Source organism: Erpetoichthys calabaricus, chromosome 6 (genome assembly GCF_900747795.2).
Source record: "Erpetoichthys calabaricus chromosome 6, fErpCal1.3, whole genome shotgun sequence".
Classification (NCBI taxonomy): domain Eukaryota; kingdom Metazoa; phylum Chordata; class Cladistia; order Polypteriformes; family Polypteridae; genus Erpetoichthys; species Erpetoichthys calabaricus.
In genome coordinates, this window is record NC_041399.2 from 190,859,263 (window position 1) to 190,881,414 (window position 22,152).

Sequence of the window (22,152 nt, forward strand, 5' to 3'; positions counted from 1 at the left end):
GCATAAAAGCAGACCATTTTAATATAAGCAGCCTGACTATGTAAAAATAATGGAAAGCTGGGAATAGCTACGTGTGCGTGCATGACAGTTTTACAAGGGACAATAAAGAGCTCTACGCTGATGAACATTCCACTAGCGATCCTCTCAATTACAGCATTTCACTTACTGCAGGCGCCACACAAAGCCTGCCAGCTGTAATTATAAAGTTTAAATGTGTCCCTTCAATGCACTATGGGACTTTGTAAAAATGTATGAAGTAAACAAACTCATCTAAACAGAAATAATACTGTATTCCTTTGTGTTCCTCTGTATTTCCCAGTATGGCCCAATTACTATAATACTCCTTCTGTAATTATTTTAAAGGAAATAGCTGTCTCAAACATGAGAAAAGTGTTGTTGAGACTTTCACACTGTTCAACTTTACCCTTTTATTCCCTTAGGTTTGTACTATAGGACTAAGCTTTTGTTTGTTCTGCAGTAAAAGTCAATTTAGAGCCATGATCTTTCATGCACATACAATCATAAAACTATTCGGCTTTGCTTACATACACTAAAATTGAAAAAAGGTAAATCTACCATTTATATAAAATATAATAAAAATTAACATAACAGACACCTCTCTGGCATATGAGCTTAATAATTTCTACATGTGTTTCAATAGGAATGCCGCTAACTCCAGCCAGCAGTCCAGTATATCTGTAGCAGGAGATCAGTCCAGCGAGGAAACAGTGCTCATTTTAAAGGAACACAACATAAGGAAAGCTATCAAGAGAGAGAACTCCAGGATGACAGCGGGTACAGATGGCCAATCAGCTTGCGCCAGTGTTCGCGTTAATATTTAATCTCTCCTTAATCCTATCAGTTCTACCAAAATACTTAAAGAGATCACAGCTGGTCCTGTACCTTACAAATAAAGTCCAGACTGTCTGAATGACTATCGTCCCATTGCAGTGAAGCCCACATCAATGAACTGTTTTAAAAGGTTAGTCAAGAAGTACAAATGCTCCTCTCTGCCTAAAGAACTAGATCCATTACAGTCTGCATATTACTCCAGTAGTTCCGCAGATTATGCCGTCACCTTAATCCTACATACAGTACTGGCCCACCAAAAACTAACAGAGGAAATTATGCGTGAAAACTATTTATAAAGTATGGTTCTGTATTTAACACAATTAACTCCTTTAAGTTCACCAAGTTCAGGGACCTGTATCTGAGCACTTCACTGTGCATCTGGGTTTTTGACTTCTTGACAGGGAAACCCTAGGTGGTTAATTTGGGTGGCCACACTTCATTATCCTTCAACCTCAACACTGCAGCTCCACAGGGCTGTGTTCTCAGTCCTCTACTGTACTCCTTCTATACACGAGTGTATGGCTGCACATGACTAACCCTGTAACATCATTGGCAGGTATGCTGATGATATACCTGTGGTGGGGCTGATCTCTAACAACAATGAACAGGCATATCTGGATGAAGTGGAGAACCTGCTGCATTGTTGTCAGGACAACAGTCTACTCCTGAATGTCAGCAAGACAAAGGAGTTGATTGTGGACTTTGGAAGAAAACAGCAGAGGCACTACTACCCCCTCAGTATTAGCAGCACTGAACAAGAGAGGGTGGACAGTTTCAGATACCTAGGTGTCCACATCACAGAGAACATGACCTGGTTCAAACATAATGACACCTCGGTGAAAAAGGCATGACAACATCTTTATCACCTCATACACCTTAAGGATTTCAGGCTGTCCTACCAATTACTAAAGAACTTCTTCAGATCCACCACAGAAAGTATATTGACAGGAAGTACTACTGCCTAGTTTGGAAAGAGCACACAGAAGGACTGCAAGGCTCTACAGGGAGTGGTGCAGTCCGCTGAACTCATCACCGGTACACTCTCCCAGTTCCATGACATGTACACCAAGCAATGTTGGACCACAGCAAAGAATATTATCACTGAAGCCAACCATCTCAACAACAGCATCTTCTCTATACCACTGTCAGGGAAATGCTGCCTGAAGACCATGTCAGAGGTACTATAGAGGAGCTTCTTTCCACAGTCCATTCACATTCTAAATGAGGACAGTGCTTCGACCTACCTGATACCCTATTGTAAATCCGTTTTTTTTTTTTTTTTTTTTACTCATTTATTATTTATTCATTTATCAGGTATTTTAGAATTCTAATCTACTGCATAGTATTGCTGACATTTAACAATGATTTTTATTATTTTTAAAGATAAGTGTATTATTATGCGTATTGTTGTTTATTGTCTTTTTATATTCCTGTTTAGTGCACATTCTTGAAGTTTAGCAACTAAGCATTTCATGACATATTGTACTGTGTGTATAATTGTATGCAACAAATGAAATGTAATTTCATTTGATTTGTTCTGAAATGTTAAAAAATCCTGAGTTGCAGTTTTCTCTGCAATATTACATTAAATCTTTCAGGAAAATGCAATTTTACTTCTTTGGAAAAGTGTTAAAGCTTTATATCACACATTTTATGTGATGTATTGCTTTTATCCTTCTTCAGAAACGGCATCTTTCTGGTTATGGTTGTGTAACTTAATATATTGTGTGGCAGGAGGCTGGGGGCCAGACCCAGCCGGGACGCCTGGAAGGACCGGGAGGAGATCTATATGTTCCTCGGGCCACATGTGTGTTTTGTACTTATACTGGTGTCTGTCTGATTGTGTTCGAATGACCTCTCACAACTGACTGAAACAGTTGGTCAAAAGTAGTGTTAATGTGCAACATTCGCCAAAGCATTTTTCAAAATGAATATGCTTGTGTTCAGTGGTGACATTGTTGGAGGAATACTTTCATGGAAATTAGCTGTTGGTCACAATAATCAGTCCAAGATACTGTAGTTTGCAGACATTTTCCTAGCTATCAGGGAGGCTTCAAAGACTATTGCACTATAATAATCCCCTCAAAGCTAGGTCAATTTCTTCTTCCTCATTGACTTCAATGCATTTTGCTGAGTTCAGTGACGTTCCCGAACATAAATGTGATTTTGCCTAACTCGAGGCAAAGCAAATTCAGTAGGGTTTCCTCATCACTAGTGAACAGTTGTTTTAGTGTTGTGTCCCACACGTGCACAAGGGAGGCAGCTAAAGGCCTCGAAAGAAGGTAATTCCCGGTCGGACTTTCTCTTTCTTCCCCGAAGACCAAAAGGGTTCTACCACTGAAGACTTCAATTCCGCCCCCCCCCCTCCTCCTGAAGACATCACTTCCGGTTCCCAGCCTGAAGATATCACTTCTTCCCTCCATCTTTAAAACCCACCATGTCTGTACCAAGCCTCAGTTCTGTTTTGGTCTCTTGTCTGTAAAGACCATTTTTTCTACAACCTTTTCAATTTAGCAGCCATTCTCAAGTATATGGGAGGCTGCCCCAAACCTCTTTTTTGTGTCAGGGCTTAATTATTTATCACAGTGTCTATCTGCCTAAGGAAAAAAATAGGCATTGGTTACTCCCACACTAAAAATAATGAGAAAATAAGGTTAGAGACATAACATTTTGGCTGTGCAGCTTTCATCTGGTGTGCAATACCAAATGACAACTAAACACACCTGATAAAGGTCATGCAGCTGAAACATTGTGTTTCTGACTTTCTTTTCTATTTTCAGTGTGAGAATAACCTTTACTTACTTTTCTTTTGAAGATAGATAGATAGATAGATAGATAGATAGATAGATAGATAGATAGATAGATAGATAGATAGATAGATAGATAGATAGATAGATAGATAGATAGATAGATAGATAGATAGATAGATAGATAGATAGATAGATAGTCAGTTGTTGACAAGCTGATACACTGCACTCTGCAGTGCAAAACAGGAAACATGATCATGATTTAGAAAGATATAAATGTAATAATCCTTCTTCATCAAAGAATAATTGTCTGTGTGTCTGTGCATCTGTGAGTCTGTCCAGTTGCTATATCTCTGTCATTTCTCTAACGCTAACTCTAACCTATCTCTCTCTCATTCTTCCTAGGGCACGAAGCGGAAGCAGAAACAGAAGCGGACAATGGCCGATAGTGAGGTGAATCGCGTTGAAATTGTAGTCGAGGAACTCCAGGCACTCGATGAACAGATTCAGAAACTTCTGTCCAGACGAAGATACCTCAGAGATCTGAAGGCTCGGCTGTTGGATAAACCGTCCTCGCCATCTGTTATCAGCGTAACATCAACCCCGCGTTGTGCCGCTCAAGTCACCTTCACCCCCGCGCCTCGTAGGAGCAACACCGATGATGACCTCGGTGTATTTCAGCAATGCAGGTGGGGGTTCAAGGCCAGAACACCTCCATCGGCACAGGCAAGCATCGTAACGCAGAACCGGTTTGACCCTCTAAGCGTCCCCAGTTCGCCTTCAGCTCCTGGTGATGTAATAGTGGTAGGTGATTCTATTGTTAGGAACCTCAATATCACTTGCCCTAATAGAAAATCTTTTGTTTCTTGTTTTCCCGGTGCTCGTGTCCGAGATGTGATGAGATGTGCATCGGCGATCTACAAGAACAGGGCAGTTGGAGCAATTGTTTTACATGCTGGCGTAAACGACATAAGGCACCGACAGTCCGAGATCCTCAAGGCAGACTTCACTGCATTAATTAAAGACACAAAGGAGAGGACCCCATCGGCAAAGATCTTCATCTCGGGTCCACTCCCTCTCGTCAGACGATCAAACGAGTACTACAGTCGTCAGCTTGGTTTAAACAACTGGCTGCAGGGCTTCTGCAAGAATCAAGACATCGGTTTCATCAACAACTGGGACCTCTTTTGGGAAAGACCGCGTTTTTTCAAGCGAGATGGCCTGCATCCGAATAGCTTCGGCGCCCGGGTCCTCTCCAAAAACATATCCAAGGTAATTCGTTTATCCTGACTATCTATCTCTGCTTTTAACCCCTTCCGAAATGCCACTCCTGTGCTTGGTCATGATAATTGTTTAATAAAATCTTCCATAAAAGTGCACAACGTAAATACTGTAATAACCAATCTTAATGCACATAGAAAATCTAGGCAATACGGCATAAACACCAATAATTTAATTAAAGTTACTACCTTAGATGAACAATGTATTAAAACTATAAAAACATATCATAGATTAAACAAAAAATACACACAGAGCGGCACTAATAAAAATAACTTAATTCCTGTTCCATATATCAATAACGCACATAGTATTCATCTCTGCTCCTCCGAAACATTGAATATGGCACTATTAAATATTAGAGCTTTAACTAACAAGACGTTTTTTATCAACGATCTTATTAGTGATAAAAAAATAGATTTTATTGCACTAAGTCAAACAGGGCTTAGCTCAGATGGCGCAGCTGTTTTAATTGAATCTGCGCCTCCGGATTACAGTTTTACTCGTGCTGATCGCCAAGGAAAGAGAGGTGGAGGACTAGCAAACATTTACTCAAACAGGTTAAAATGTAAAAATATCAGTTTTGGTAAATTCAAGTCTTTTGAGTATCTCGCCATTATTATTCAGGGAGATTCTCACGTTCTAGTATTATCCGTGTATAGACCTCCAAAATTCAACGCGTCTTTCTTTGAGGAATTCTCTGACTTGATGTCAATCTTAATTATGAACTATGACACACTCTTAATAGTCGGCGACTTTAATTTTCATATAGATAATCAATGTGACCAGAAAGTAAAAGAATTTATGAACCTCCTGGACTCTTTTGATTTGAGACAGCTCGTTAATCAGCCTACACATAAAGCAGGTCATACATTAGACTTAGTAATTACTAAAGGACTAAAAGTTGATATAAAGCAGGTCACTGATATTGGTCTATCAGACCATTTTCTTCTACTCTTTAATATAGAAATAATGATAGAAAACACTCATGAGAAGCATATTGTTAAAAAAACGCTTCTTTGACTCATCAGCAGCTTTAAAACTTTCAAACATTCTAACCAATCAGTCCATTTATAGTGCCAACTATAATAGCGAGGAGAATGTAAATAGTAAGGTGGAAAGATTTAATACTAAAGTGAGGGCTGCTGTTGACTTAGTTGCACCTGAAAAGACAGTTAAAAAATCTTCTAGCATTGTTATACCATGGAAGACCCAAAGAGTGTCTGATTTAAAGAGAACATGCCGTAGAGCTGAGCGTAAATGGAGGAAAACTAAACTAACTATTGACTATGAAATATTAAAAGTTAAAATAACAGAATACAATAACACAGTCCGTCTTGAGAGGCGCTGCTATTTCTCTAAGATTATAAATAACAATGCTAGTAATCCCAGAGTCTTATTTTCGACAATTGATCATCTGTTAAACCCAGGTAACTCAAAGGAATGCCTCCTAAGTACTTCCAGTAAAACCTGTGAGGCTATCGCTGTATTTTTCAATCAAAAAATTAATGATATTAGAAATAACATAGTATATCTCCCCAACACTAAGGATCCTCCTAAACCCCAGTACCCCATAATAAACAAATTAAAGTCTTTCACTAGGATAGATTTACCTGATTTACATAAAATAATTTCTCAAATGAAACCCTCCACCTGTGCCCTTGACCCAATACCAACAAATTTTTTCAAAGAAGTATCGGGCGTGCTTAGTGATAATGTTCTTGACATAGTAAATTCGTCATTAGATACGGGGGTCTTCCCAGACTGTCTTAAGACTGCGGTAGTTAAACCCCTACTTAAGAAAAATAATCTCGATCCCTCTGCTCTTGAAAATTATAGACCCATCTCTAACCTGCCTTTCTTAAGTAAAATTCTAGAGAAGGCAGTCATTATACAGTTAAATGAGCACCTCAATAAACATGCTATTCTTGATAAATTTCAGTCAGGTTTTAGAACAAATCACAGCACAGAAACTGCACTCGTTAAAGTAGTAAATGACTTGCGGGTAAATGCAGACAGAGGCCATTTATCTGTTCTCATCCTCTTAGATCTGAGTGCCGCATTTGACACCATTGATCATAATATTCTTAAGAATCGCCTTAGTCAATGGGTGGGCCTCTCTGGCAGTGTCTTAAATTGGTTTGAATCCTACCTGGCAGGGAGAAAATTCTTTGTTAGTTGTGGTAATTATAACTCAAAGACACATGATATTCTATATGGTGTTCCACAAGGCTCTATCCTGGGTCCACTGCTCTTCTCAATCTACATGCTTCCATTAGGTCAGATTATCTCAGGGCACAACGTGAGCTACCACAGCTATGCTGATGACACACAGCTGTATTTATCAATAGCACCTGATGACCCCAAATCTCTTGATTCGCTAACACAATGTCTAACTTGTATCTCAGAATGGATGAATAGTAACTTTCTCAAATTAAATAAAGAAAAAACCGAAATCTTAGTGATTGGCAATAATGGATACAATGAGGCTATTAGAAATAAACTGGATGCATTAGGATTAAAAGTCAAATCGGAGGTAAAAAGCTTAGGGGTAACCGTTGATTGTAATCTGAATTTTAAATCGCATATTAATCAGATCACTAGGACAGCATTTTTTTCACCTAAGAAACATAGCAAAAGTTAGACCTCTTATATCATCGAAAGATGCAGAGAAATTAGTTCATGCGTTTGTTTTCAGTCGGCTAGATTACTGTAACGCACTCCTCTCAGGACTACCCAAAAAAGACATCAATCGTTTGCAACTAGTGCAGAATGCAGCTGCTAGAATCCTTACCAGGAAAAGAAAATCCGAACACATTTCTCCAGTTTTGATGTCACTACACTGGTTACCTGTGTCATTCAGAATTGACTTTAAAATTCTGCTTATGGTTTATAAAGCTTTAAATAATCTCGCCCCGGCTTATATATCGGAATGTCTGACACCTTATATTCCAAATCGTAACCTCAGATCCTCAACTGAGTGTCTCCTTAGAATTCCAAGAGCAAAACTTAAAAGAAGTGGTGAGGCGGCCTTCTGCTGTTATGCACCTAAAATCTGGAATAGCCTGCCAGTAGGAATTCGCCAGGCTAATACAGTGGAGCACTTTAAAAAACTACTGAAAACACATTATTTTAACATGGCCTTCTCATAACTTCACTGTAATTTAATCCTGATACTCTGTATATCCAATTCATTATAATAACTATTCATTCAAAATCTGTACTAACCCCTACTCTCTCTTCTGTTTCCTTTTCCGGTGTCCTGTTGGTGGTGGCGTGCACCACCACCATCTACCCAAAGCGCCATGGTGTTCCAACAATGATGGATGGATTAAAAGCCAGAAGTCTGTATGACCATCAGCATCAAGTGACTCCGTGAAAAACCCGAACTACAAAGAGGACTATTTCATTTATGTTAGGTAGAATGCCCAGAGGGGACTGGGTGGTCTCGTGGCCTGGAACCCCTACAGATTTTATTTTTTTCTCCAGCCTTCTGGAGTTTTTTTTTGTTTTTTCTGTCCACCCTGGCCATCGGACCTTACTCCTTTCTATGTTAATTAATGTTGTAATTAATGTATTTTAATTTATTATTTAGTCTTTTATTTTTCTTCTCTTCATTATGTAAAGCACTTTGAGCTACTTTTTGTATGAAAATGTGCTATATAAATAAATGTTGTTATTTCAACAGACGGCGCATCACAAAACATTTGCAGTAATTAAATGCAGTGCATTTGTCATTCCAATCCCAGATATGGGTCTAATTGCATCCTGTAATACCTATGACGTATGTCAGGTAATGCCCAACAATGTATGTCATGAAAACCCTAATCTTAACCACAGTGTAATGCAATTGGCATTTCGTGACTGACGTTGAGGGCATTTCGTGATGTTGGGGCATTACCTGATTGACCTCTGTGAAAGATAGAGGCACTGTCGACCCCTTGAACCCTCAGACCAGACGTCAGACACCAGATAAAAGTCCAATATGACTTTATTTTATAATAATAATGTGCACCAAGCACTCTACACTCCACTATACTCATATAATACACAATAATAAATCAATAATCAATTAATCCTCCACTCCCAGACTCGTTGCCACCCTTCCACCCAGCTCAGCTCACTCGTCTGGGTTTCCCACAGTCTTTTATAGTCCATGACCCGGAAGTGCTCCTGAACCCTTGTCCATGTGACTCGTTAGCACTTCCGGGTCGGATGAAAACTCTCTTTCTTCATCCCGGAAGTACGTTGTTTCCTCTGTCGCGGTAATTAAGACGTACTTCCGGGTTATAGGGCACATGTAAGTCCTTGAGCCTCCCTGCAGCATCTTCTGGTGGGCCCCACGGTGTCCAGCAGGGTCGGGAATAAAAACTCCATTGTCCATGATTCCCTGCTGGTCTTTGGGGCACTTCCATGCGACACGGAGGGCTCCATCTAGTGGCCTGGGGGTATTGGCCGGGATGAACGACCGGCCATCTCCCACACCTCGTAGGTACTGCAGTCATCAATTACACTCTGTTGGAATCCTATATCAAATGACATTTAACAGAAACATTGCATTTGTCGTTCCGGAAAATGACACATCTCAAACATTTGTGGTACTCCATTTTATTACTACAAATGTTTGTGATGTGCCATCTGCTGGAATGACAAATGCAATGCATTTTATTACTACATGCAAAACAAAATACAGTCCAATACATGGTGCACTGCATATGTTAAGGCTGAGGTCTACGTTTATTTCTCAGATTTCAACCTGTTTTGCACAGGTAGCTTAGCTAGCAGAATACAAATACAAATTTAATGTATTTGAAAAATATATTAGAACATTAGAAAAAATGTGACAAGAACAAGCTATTCAGCCCAACATGCTCATACATCCTAATCACATTGATTGTCCAAAATACCATCAAGTCAAGATTTGAAGGTTTCTAAAGTTCTGCTCTCAATTTGACCATTTATTCCATGTGTCTATGGTTCTTTGCATGAAGAAAACTTTCTAATATTTACGCAACATTTTTCCCTTAAATTTTCAACAGTGTCCCATTGTTCTGTTGCAGAATGCATTATAAAGTAACAACTGGAATCTACTGTACTAATTACTTTTGTAATTTTAAACACTTCCACCATGTTCATCTCTTAATTTCTGTTTTCTTAAACTGAAAAGGTTCTGCTCCTTCAATCTCTCCTCACAGCTCAAACCCCTTAGTCCAGGAATCAGCCCAGTTGCTCCTCTCTGGACTTTCTCTAGCACTGCTATGTATTTTTTGTATTATGAGACCAAAACTGCATGCATTACTCCTGATGCAGCTTCACTATTGTGTGATATAACTTAACCATAACCTCCTTTGACTTGTTCCCACATATTTTGATATATAGCCTAATATCCTATTAGTTTCCTTGATCACACCTGTACTCTGTCTTGGTAGTGATGGGTATACTATGACTCCTAGGTCTTCCTCATAAGGTGTATTATCAAGTTTCAGACCTTCCATTGCATATTCAAATCTAACATTTTTAGTTCCTACATGTAATACTTTTCGTTTACTTACATTAAATTTCCTCTGTGACAAATCTGCTCAGGCCCTTTATGCTATCTAAATCTCTTTGTCAAATGTAGCTGATTCTACATTATCTACCCTTCAACATAGTTTGATATATATTTAATATTAAGATATACATTTATTAACATAATAATTTAATGTGTATCTTCTATAACAGGCATATGTAAAAGTAAACTCATAAAAATCTGGCCTTCAATTTCTCTTCTTAGTGATGAATGAGAAACTCAATTGCCTTAAAAATCTATATTGCAAAGTAATACTGGTGTCTAATTTCAAGAACCTGTTTATTTAAGACACATTTTCTCACTTATGTCATTATCCTGAGTAGCTGCTATCCATCCAGCTGTGGCCAATTAACCCAATCATCCTAATACAGAGATTCTAACTTGTTGAAAAGATAACGCTTTTAACAAGGTGATTGCAGAAGAGATGAGCTGAATAACTTGAACTTAATAAGGAATCATAACCAACCCCAAAAAAATGTGCCAGCCATGGCATACTTTCAAAATGGATAGATTGTCTTTAGAGATATATATTCAGATCACTTCTGCAATGTTTTAAATAAAATAACTCACTAGCAGTCATCCATCTGTCCATCTATTCATTTTTATACAAATGTTTTTACCAATTGAGGGTCATGAGGGCCATTATGATAATGTTGTGGTTTTTTTATCTCCATTACTGAAGAGTTCCCAAGTATTGCTTTTCATATTGGACTTAGTTATTTCATTATGAAAATATTTTATCATTATGTTTATGATGTTTTTGCACTACTATTTTGTCTGTTGTTTTGGATTGCAGTCGCTGTCATTTTATTATGTTCTATTTTTTGCAGACTTGCCATCATTTTGATGGTCATGGCCAGGTTGTTCGCAGGTTGCTATGCCTCTTGAGGGTCACATGAGTTTTTAAGTAATCATTGCCCATCTATAAAAGATGACGGCATGCTAATCCTGAAGTCTATGTTTCTGGACAGCACAAGAAAATTCATGTACCATTGCTAAGGCTAAATACTGTATACTTTCAAGAAGACAGATTTGACTTATGACTTTCTTGGTGACTTGATCATTCTACTCCTGATTGTGACCTTATATGTTTGTCTCACATATTCTGGTCCTTGCCAACACCTTTCTTATGGCGTCAGTACAGAACCAACCATGGAAAAATTGCTAATACATCACAGGAGACACATGCATTCAAAACTTATATGTACCAAATTTAGTGAATTTAGTACTGAATTGTTCTAAACATATCCTTGTCTAAGACATCCTCTTAGGCAACCATCTTGTTTTTCATTTTTCTTTCTGCTCTTTCACTCTTAGCATTCAAAGCTAACCTCAATCCCAACATTTTTAAATAGCTCTGAAATACACCTTTTCATGTACTATTTTGATATACTCTTTTCCCTGCCATTTACATGTTACTGTTTTCCAGCATTCTCAATTAAGTTTTGCTTGTCATTGTATTGTTGTTATCACTATTTTTAAAAATATCTATGAACTTTAATTTTTCTGTATATGAGGTTGTGATCACTAGGGCAGTGTTTCCCAAATTCAGTCCTGGAGACCCCCTGTGGCTGCAGGTTTTTGTTCCAACCAGGTTCCTAATCAGTGACAACACCTGATATCACTGATCTCATTTAATTAGCTGGTATTATTTTTCTTTTATTCTACATTTGGAAAAGCACAGCAGCATGATTTTTACATTTATACGACATTTAGAAATATTTCTGCTTTTGCTATAGATTTAAATGCTTAACTCTCTTTTGTTGATTTCATTATATTTTGGCCTTACTCTGTGCAGTATTTCCCCTTCATTGTATCTTATTAATGACAATTAAAAATGAGCAGAGCAGATACCCAGGCAAAGAACACTGAATAATCAAAGGCTGCAACTACTTTTGCATCAGGCCCACTAATTAGTAAATAATCGATTAATCAAACAACTAGAACACCTAGAAAAGTAGCATAAAAATCAAGATGAAAATATTGTTAAAAAGAAAAAAATATATTATTCCCATACAACTGCTTGGTACATTTTAATATATAGTATATATATATATATATATCTGCGGTGGGTTGGCACCCTGCCTGGGACTGGTTCCTGCCTTGTGCCCTGTGTTGGCTGGGATTGGCTCCAGCAGAACCCCGTGACCCTGTGTTCAGATTCAGCGGGTTGGAAAATGGATGGATGGATATATATATATATATATATATATATATATATATATATATATATATATATATATATATATATATATATATATATTACCAAACTTAGTTTTGTAATTTCTATATTGTTCCCAAAACACAGAACTTAGGAAATAACACATCACTTAATTAGCCCAGGAGTTCAATTAAAAACAGAAGCTGGTTGGAACAAAAACCTGCAGCCACAGTGAGCCCCCAGGACCGAGGTTGGGAAACACTGCACTAGGGGACGTCTCAGAGCCTCAAACCCCAGACATCACTATACAGATGCAGTCCTGGGTTCAAACTGGTGTTTTGTTTCATAACAAAAACATTCTACTGGCTTGATCCACAATCAACAATACAATTTTGCTTTCTTTCCCTTCTCTTCTACTCCTCTCCTGGCCAGCATTGCTGTCCTTCTCCTCCTCTTCCTCTCCCAACTCTGACTCTGCTAGGTGAAGCTCCAGTTATGTCAAACCCAGGAGTACTTGTGGCACATCAGTACAGTAGCCAGAAAGCATTTTCAGGTCAGGCACGATTTCCACTCAACAGGGGAGCATGCCCCCAGCATCTCTCTATAGCTGCACTCAAGATCCCCAACAGGGCTCCCCACCGAACTTAAAACTCCCAAGCAGCCCTGTGGGGGTCCAAATTGGAGCCATACCATGCCACTCACCATATTGGGGAAACACATGGCCCCGGAAGTCTCCCTCTGTCCTTCTGTTATAACGGCCTCCCAGATGGGAAAGGTACCACTGGCCAGGATGGCCATCCGTCCACATCCTCCTTTACAAGGTATTGTTATTACTGAGGTAATATCACCATGAAAAAAGTCACATGAGTCACATTTTATTTTGATATTTTTATATAGAAACCTGCACAGACAACACTATCGTTAGTCATTATTCAGAGTTTCAAAACACATAGAATTACTGTACTGAAGAGTTAAAATTGTACCTTTGAAAACAGTAGGACAGAATCCTTTTGCAGCTACATTGTGTTTAACAAAGGGAACTGGCAAAGCTTGAAGGGTGAGCTCAAATGCCCGATACAAAATTATCATTTTTTTTGAAAATTTCTAACAGAATTGAACTATAGTTTACTCTTATGGCCTTGTTAGTAGCACACAGTTTACAGATATGTTAAAAACTAAGGGTTTTAAAAGAAGAGCTATACATTTAGGATCATTTGAAAGTTTTCTTAATGGTTACATTACTTTGTTCAAAGACATGCCTTTTCAGTGAGGCGACTACTATAAAGTCTCCTGCTGCTAACTTGCTACAGGTATGTCATTAGATCTTGTTTACCATGGGCTTCACTGGAGTTATTACTTCTATATAATGGCTATAGTCACACATATAATTAGAGCATGTGTGCCTTATTTCCTCAACATCCTTGTACTTATCACATGCACCACATTGACAGGTTTGATTTCTTATGTCTATAAAAGTTACAAAGTTTCCTGCATTATCTACGACTATTAATGTACTGTTTATCCAAAAACTGCGCTTGTGGGGTCATTGCTATTGTATACATCATTATGAGTTCCATAATTTAACTTAAAAGTAAAATTGTAGTTTTGAAGTAAATATACACTCACTATTGCAAATATGCTCTACAAGAATATCTGAAATATTTTTGACAAAATGTTTAACATTTATTGTTATAAAATCCATTGGAAAATTGTGGACCAATTTGACCATTCCTAAAATGCTGCAATGAAGGACAAGATTATTTGGGAAAGGCATCTCTCAGAAAAGTAATATGAACAGCCTGACTGACAAGAAAGGACAGTGTTGCTGCAGAGGTGAAAAATGTAGTTACATGGTGGGTGGGTGGTTAGTTTTACGGCACTTCAAGTAAGAAGATTTCCATCATTGCTAAAATTACTGTAATTAATTTATTATAAGTATAAACATCCTGTAGTTTCTTGTCTTCCACTTGAATTGTTTTTAAAAAGGAGTTTGATGTGGCTTCCATTATTAGTGGTTAAATTATATAAAGTCTACCCATCTGTCTTGCATATTGCTTTTCACAACTATATATCTGTTTAATAGAATTAAAATATGGTGGCTAATGATAGATAGATAGATAGATAGATAGATAGATAGATAGATAGATAGATAGATAGATAGATAGATAGATAGATAGATAGATAGATAGATAGATAATGATTAGCTGATTATAGAATTATATCTACTTAATAATTTAAGTTTGAGGTTGATTAAGTCTTTAATTAGCGTGGCAGTTTTCTCCTGCTTTACTAGTTTTATTGTACTGTTCAAAGACACACATACTCGATGAGCTGATGAGTCAAACTCAAAACTGCCCAGCTATAATATGCAAACTATTATATCCAATATGTAGTTGTGTTATAATCACATTTTTACAGGATCTCACCCTCTCCACCTTAATTGTTAGATTATTTAACTAATTAATTAATTAGTTAATGGATGGATTTTTATATTTACCTAGACACAAATATTTATTTTATTTATTTATTTTATGCAAGATATCAATAAATTACATTTCATTATCTATAGATAACTGTAAAGATTTATTTATTTCTTCACCTAGTGTATCTGTATTGGTGTTGTTATTGTAAATACTTATTAAATCATTTTGAAGGCAGTTGTATTAGCACTGAGTATTTTTATCTTCCCTGCCTTGACATTTATATGCATAGCTTTTCACATGGGCTTCAATCTTTTAAATAGGAGGATATAAAAGGATATTCTGGACAGAGATATGGCGTTGTGTTTTCCAATCACCTACTTACAAAGTCAGTTCTTTTTTTATTTTTAATGGCATTAAATGTCATGTTATTCATGTCTTCTGTAAATGTTTTGGTTTATTGCTTTCATTCCCTTGTTTAAAGACATGCTTTCTGGCTGAGTTGGCCACTCTAAACTGACTTACTGCCCTTGTATGTCAGTATAAATGTGTGTCATGTTTCTGTCTGTTCAGGCTGTGCAGGCTCAGCTTGTTGTTTTTACACTCATATTTTCCAAGAAACAATCTTGTACAAAACCTCAACAGAATAATTTGTTCAAGATAACTGTTGGATTTGGAAAATAAGCTGGTTTACCTGAAGCTTTTCAGCTAATCACTTCATAACTCTTTAATTAGAAGGTTGATCAGAGATGAAGATTCAGTTATTCCAAGTGAGCAAGCCTGATGCATTTAATTACTGACTGATATGAACTCTTAAATGTTTTATTACAGTGAGTGTATTTTCAATTCTATTATTATTGTTGTTGTTGTTGGTCATGGAGTGCAATATGCTTTTTTCTTAATGCAAATCAACACAACTTTATGAAACACATGATGTCAAAAAATAATACCTGCAGGGAATACGTGTCTCTCAATCGGACATGGGGTTTTTGTCCCTGTTAACAATACACGGTCTATACTTACAGACATGCATTTTTGAAACACTACGGATGTACTTATTTAAAATGCCTATTGCGTCTTTTAATGTGAAGACATAAAGAAGAAAACAGTAACTTGTATATTAATTTTTATGTCTTATAAACGAACGTCAATAATAATACCGAACTGCAAATAAATTACTGGAAATCTATAACTGGACAATAACTGAAAGAAATCTCATTTTTAATTATGAAATAGGCAATGAAGATACAAAAAATAAACCTCTTTCAAAAAGCATTTGATTCTTCTGCATGAAAACAAATCAAGTCAACAACCCATTTAGAATGAAGTTTGCAAAAAGAGCACTAAACCGGACCGAACATAAAATACCGGAATATCAGTGGAAGAATAAACTACAGCGGCACAAGTGGTATGAAATCCAGCCCCTGAGGCAAAGCGCCAGCCCCGCTCCGTTTCATGAAGAGGAGTTCTGACAAAATACCGTTTGACTAGCGCAATGCATCTTCTTAAAAAGCGAATCTGAACAAAGTGCAGTTAACTCTCCAAGCGCCCGACGCATCAGTACGTTCTGACAGCAATCAAACTCGCTTTCTTGAGCTTTTAGGTTATACAATGGGAAGGCTAAAATAAACTACGCTGTCCCAATAACGAGGCGGTTTTTCATGGTACATTGATTGATCATGTGAAAAATACACCGATTTACTTCAAAATACACAACATGTACATTACTTGCTTTACACACACAACATTAGTGAACGAAGCATAGGCAATACTTACATAAGAGAAAATGCAATACAGGAGCAGTGCGGGACTTGTCAACTTGAGTAAAGTACGCATTGTTTGTCCGATTTCCTCCTGTGGGATGTTATTTCCAATATATACGTGTTCGAATCAATAAAACAATGCGAAAGCCAATTAAAGAAATGGACGGGTCGTAATACTTTCTGAAGTGTAAAACATCATCCAGTACGAGCTGACAGTACCGACTCGCACGCACTTCCTTGCAGTGGCTCCGTATGATTAGGCTACAAGTTTCATTCAAAAATCTTGACGAGTGGTGTTACTTGACACTGAGTCGTACCAATGGGAGTGGACAATGCGAATAGCCCGCCCCTTGCTGAAATTCCATTGGCGCATCGAACAGGTGCGGCGCCTGAGCTTTGCTCTTTCTGTATCTTGTGCGAGTTAAAAGAGAGGCGGAGGTCTCCTTGAAAAGTACGTTTCTTGCGCGTCATGGAATCGTTTCAAAAATAGTACATTTTTGCTCTGACTGGCTCCTCTCGATTAAAACCATGCACAGAAGACGCATGTCTTCCACGGATGGGGTTTTATCTTTAAACTGCTCAACCTTATACCTGTAGATGTATATATTTAAAACCCTATGGATGCCCCGTGAACTGCCTTGTGCGTGAATGAGCAGAAAGGATGTAACGGCAGGCATGTTTTTTTTGTTTTTATAAAAAAGTCACTTTTAACATGATAATTAACGAGAGTTTGATAAGTCAAATAGAGAAGGCGAGGAATTAGTCAACTTTTTCTATTAAATGCATTAATATACAGTAATACTTCATATAAATTATAAAGGATAATATAGTTAAGAATATGTATGCGGTTGTCTTTACGCAAGTGAAAAGTAGGAATAATTGGTTTGCAGTTAATGTTGGGTTAAATCAGGGATCACCATGAAGCTCATATCTTTTTATTCTAGTTATGGATGGTGCATGCTATTTGCAGATGACATTGTGCAATGTGGCACCACTAAGATCATCGTGGAAAGAAAACTGGGGCAGCGGAGAAGAACTATGAAGGATACAGGACGTAGGATTAGCAGTGAAAACAGAATATCTAAAGATTTAAGGTACAACATCAAGATGGAGAAGTTATCTTCCAGGGAGAAAGGCTTAAAAGGATGGTAAAGTTAAAAAAAAAAAAAGGACAACAGAGGATGTGGAGCTACATTTAAAAATAAACCATAAAATTCAATCAGGTTGGAAAAAGTGGAAAAAGTTATTGGGGGTGATATGTGACCAAAGAATCACTACATGAACTGTGAATTTCCCATTGGGATTAATAAAGTATCTATCTATCTATCTATCTATCTATCTATCTATCTATCTATCTATCTATCTATCTATCTATCTATCTATCTATCTATCTATCTATCTATGAGTAAAAGGTAAAGTCTATAATAGACACCAGAATTGTTATATCAATCTGAAAGCTGGGCAGTTAACTAGGACTAGGTAGTTGAAATGGAAAGTAACAAAGCTTGATACGATCAGGAATAAGAGAGTCAGAGGTACAGTTAATGTTGGGTAAATGCAGGAAAGAAGGTGAAAATGGTATAGACATGAAATGAGAAAAGAAGTAAATATGTGGGATGAAGAATCATTTATATGGAGATGTCAGGACGGAGGAGCACGACCAAAGAGAAAGTTTAAAGTGAAGCTTAAAAAATACCCAAGCAAAGCCGGAAAAGAGAATTGCAGTTTCAAAAATGAAATTCTGTGGTGTGTTCTGTCAATAGATAGATCTGATAGTTAGCATGCTTTCTTTACAATCAAGAAATCTGAGCTTGACTCCCACCCAATACATTTAACTTTTTCTTTAATCAAGCATTTCCGTACTTGTTTATTTCTGTCATGTACTGACTCCACTCCATTCACTGAGTTTTAGGATATTTTGCACCAGAAGGAAAAACTAACAATAATTAATACAAGGAAGCTTTCAGTACTAACAATAGTTATGTACTAAATGAAACATGTTTAAGGGTAATATGTTTTTCTTCACACAGAGAGACATAGATGCATGGAATAAATTACCATGTAATATCACAGAAAGTGATATCTGAGGAACATTCAAAACTTGACTCAATTGTGTTTTTGAAAAATGAGGTGGGTAGGATTGGCAAGTTTTTTGAGCTGAATGAACTGTTCTCTTTAAAATTGTTCTCATGTTTTAATAAAGTTTGATAATATAAACTGCTCAAAACAATTAAAGGAACACTTTGAAAACACATTAGATCTCAATGAGAAAAATAATCATGCTGGATATCTCTACTGATATGGACTGGGTAATGTGTTAGGAGCGAAAAGATGTCACATCGTTTGATGGAAATGAAAATTATCGACCTACAGAGGGCTAAATTTAAAGACACCCTGAAAATCAAAGTGAAAAAATGATGCAGTAGGCTAGTCCATTTTGCCAAAGTTTCATTGCAGCAACTCCAAATCGTACTCGTTTTTATGGCCCCCATGTGCTTGTATGCATGCCTGACAAAGTCGGGGGGGGGGGGGGGGCATGTTCCTAATGAGACGATGGATGGTGTCCTGGGGAATCTCCTCCCAGATCTGAACCAGGGCATCACTGAGCTCCTAGACAATCTGTGGTGAAACCTGGCAACATCGAATGGACCGAAACATAATGTGCCAGAAGTGTTCTATTGGATTTAGGTCAGGCAAGCATGGGGGCCAGTCAATGGTATCTATTCCTTCATCCTCCAGGAACTGCCTGCAAACTCTCACTACATGAGGTCAGTCATTGTCATGCACCAGGAGGAACCCAGGACCCACTGCACCCGCACAGGGTCTGACAGTGGGTCCAAGGATTTCATCCCGATACCTAATGGCAGTCAAGGTGCCGTTGTCTAGCCTGTAGAGGTATGTGCGTCCTTCCATGGATATGCCTCCCCAGACCATCACTGACCTACCACCAAACTGGTCATGTTGAATGATGTTACAGGCAGTATAACGTTCTCCATGGCTTCTCCAGTGCCTTTCACGTCTGTCACATGTGCTCAAGGTAAACCTGCTTTCATCTGTGAAAAGCACAGGGTGCCAGTGGTGGACCTGCCAATTCTGATATTCTATGGCAAATACCAATCAAGCTCCATGGTGCCGGGCAGTGAGCACAGGGCCCACTTCAAGACGTTGGGACCTCAGGCCACCGTCATGAAGTCTGTTTCTGATTGTTTGGTCAGAGACATTCACACCAGTGGCCTGCTGGAGGTCATTTTGTAGGGCTCTGGCAATGCTCATCCTGTTCCTCCTTGCCCAAAGGAGCAGATAACGGTCCTTCTGATGGATTAAGGACCTTCTACAGCCCTGTCCAGCTTTCCTAGAGTAACTGCCTGTCTCAGTGAATCTCCTCTATGCCCTTGAGACTGTGCTGGGAAACACAGCAAACCTTCTGGCAATGGCACGTATTGATGTGCCATCCTGGAGAAGTTGGACTACTTGTGCAACCTCTGTAGGGCCCAGGTATCATCTCATGCTAGCAGTAGTGACACTGACCATAGCCAAATGCAAAACTTGTGAAAAAACAATCAGAAAAGATGGCGAGGTAAAAATGTCAGTGGCCTCCACCTGTTAAACAATTCCTGTTTTAGAGGTCGTCTCATTGTTGCCCCTCTAGTGCACCTGTTGTTAATGTCATTAACACCAAAGCAGCTGAAACTGATAACAACCCTCTCTGCTACTTAACTGACCAGATCAATATCCCAGAAGTTTCAGTGACTTGATGCTATACTCTCATTAAAAAGTGTTCCTTTAATTTTTTTGAGCAGTTCATAATTTGCAATTACTTTTTACATTTTCCACCTTTCATACTCGGGTAACATGGGGAATTCAGCCAGGATAACCAGTGATTGCTCATTTTGTCAAAAGGGGTCTGTACTATTCTGAATTGGTGAAGTAAATTTAGATAATTATACATAATCATTATAATGACTCATAGAAAATAAATAATTTCAGTAGATAGAAAATAGTGTTAAAATATGAAATACTCCATAGAGAGATTACATAGCTCATGCATTGATTCCCACACTCTATTCATATCTTGGTGGCACCTGTGCTTGTCTGACTGGTGCACTCCCTGTCCCAACATGGCAACAGTTTGCATTTATGGTGAGTTGCTAGTTAATGGATCTTCACTCTGTTATGAATGAACTGACTCATATTTGACAGATCTTTTTGTGCCATGTGTTGCAGATCCTGCATAGCCATTCGATGGGGACTACACAATCATACCATTACCTCTCCCTCTGCTTATAACCACTATCTTCTTGTGCTTAGCCATAGTTTAAACATTGTTAGTCCTTCTCTTGTCTCCTTTTTTTTAAGACTCTTCACTTTGTTTGATGGCTTCTTTCTCAATGTACATGCATCCAGAACATCTTTTTCTTTTGGCTATTCTTCATTAAATCTTTGTCATCTTTCTTTTTACACTCAATTGACAGTTCCTTATTTCTTTTTTGTATTAGTGAAGAATGTCTGCTGTTATCATTTAGTTCATCATTGTATTCCTTGTCTATTATAGTGCTTCCTTTCTGAATTATACTGTAGAGAAAAGCCAAGCAAAATGACACCTTTTATTGGCTAACTAAAAAGATTACAATATGCAAGCTTTCGAGGCAACTCAGGCCCCTTCTTAACCACTGCTCTGCTTTAACAGATTTTATTTCTTCTAAAATCTTAACATTCCACCATTTCTCTTCTTTTTTAACCTTCCCACTTGTTTGCCCTCAATTGACCTTCACACTTCCTCAACAGTTTCACAATTCTAAAACATGATGTCATCCTAATTATAATTTTCCTTAGAACATTTTACGTCTTTGCCAAATTTTCTAACATTTGTGCAAAATATTTCCTTAACAAGTTTCCTGCTGTGTCCCTGTGTTCTTAATGAAGATTTTATTTTAGAGTAACAGCAGGAGTCCACTGTACTAATTCCCTTCATACTTTTACTCTCAGATATGAAGCCAGTTAATTATTTCTTTACTGTTCCACTACTGAGTCCCACTATGCCTGCCACTGCCTCCGCTTCACCCACACATGCGGCCAAGATTCCCACACATCCTTCACTCATAACATGCTCTTGCTCCTGGGCAGCTGTGAAAAATGGCAAAAAAACCCTTCTATAAGTAAAAAAACACTTTATAAAGTACTGCCTGGCCACTTAATGGAAACCAAAAGCAATTTTTTCGAAGCACATACTGTACATTGATTATGCTTCATGCACAAGCAACTCAAAAGAAACCCTACTGGCCACAGTACACTCTTAAATATAACGGTTCTGTAGTGACATTTTACTGGGTTGTGTGGTTACTTGTAAGCCCTATTGCTTGAC

General features: G+C 37.9%; 1 protein-coding gene across 1 annotated transcript in view; it reads right to left on the reverse strand.

Moving 5' to 3' along the window:
- Positions 1 to 17,128, reverse strand: part of vipr1b (vasoactive intestinal peptide receptor 1b) — a 251,631-nt gene extending 234,503 nt beyond the window's left edge. The window contains exon 1 of the mRNA XM_028804190.2: positions 16,804 to 17,128. Coding sequence (XP_028660023.2) covers positions 16,804 to 16,863 — 60 coding nt within the window. The 5' untranslated portion in view covers positions 16,864 to 17,128. The remainder of the gene's footprint in view (positions 1 to 16,803) is intronic.
- Between the last annotated feature and the right edge of the window lie 5,024 nt (positions 17,129 to 22,152).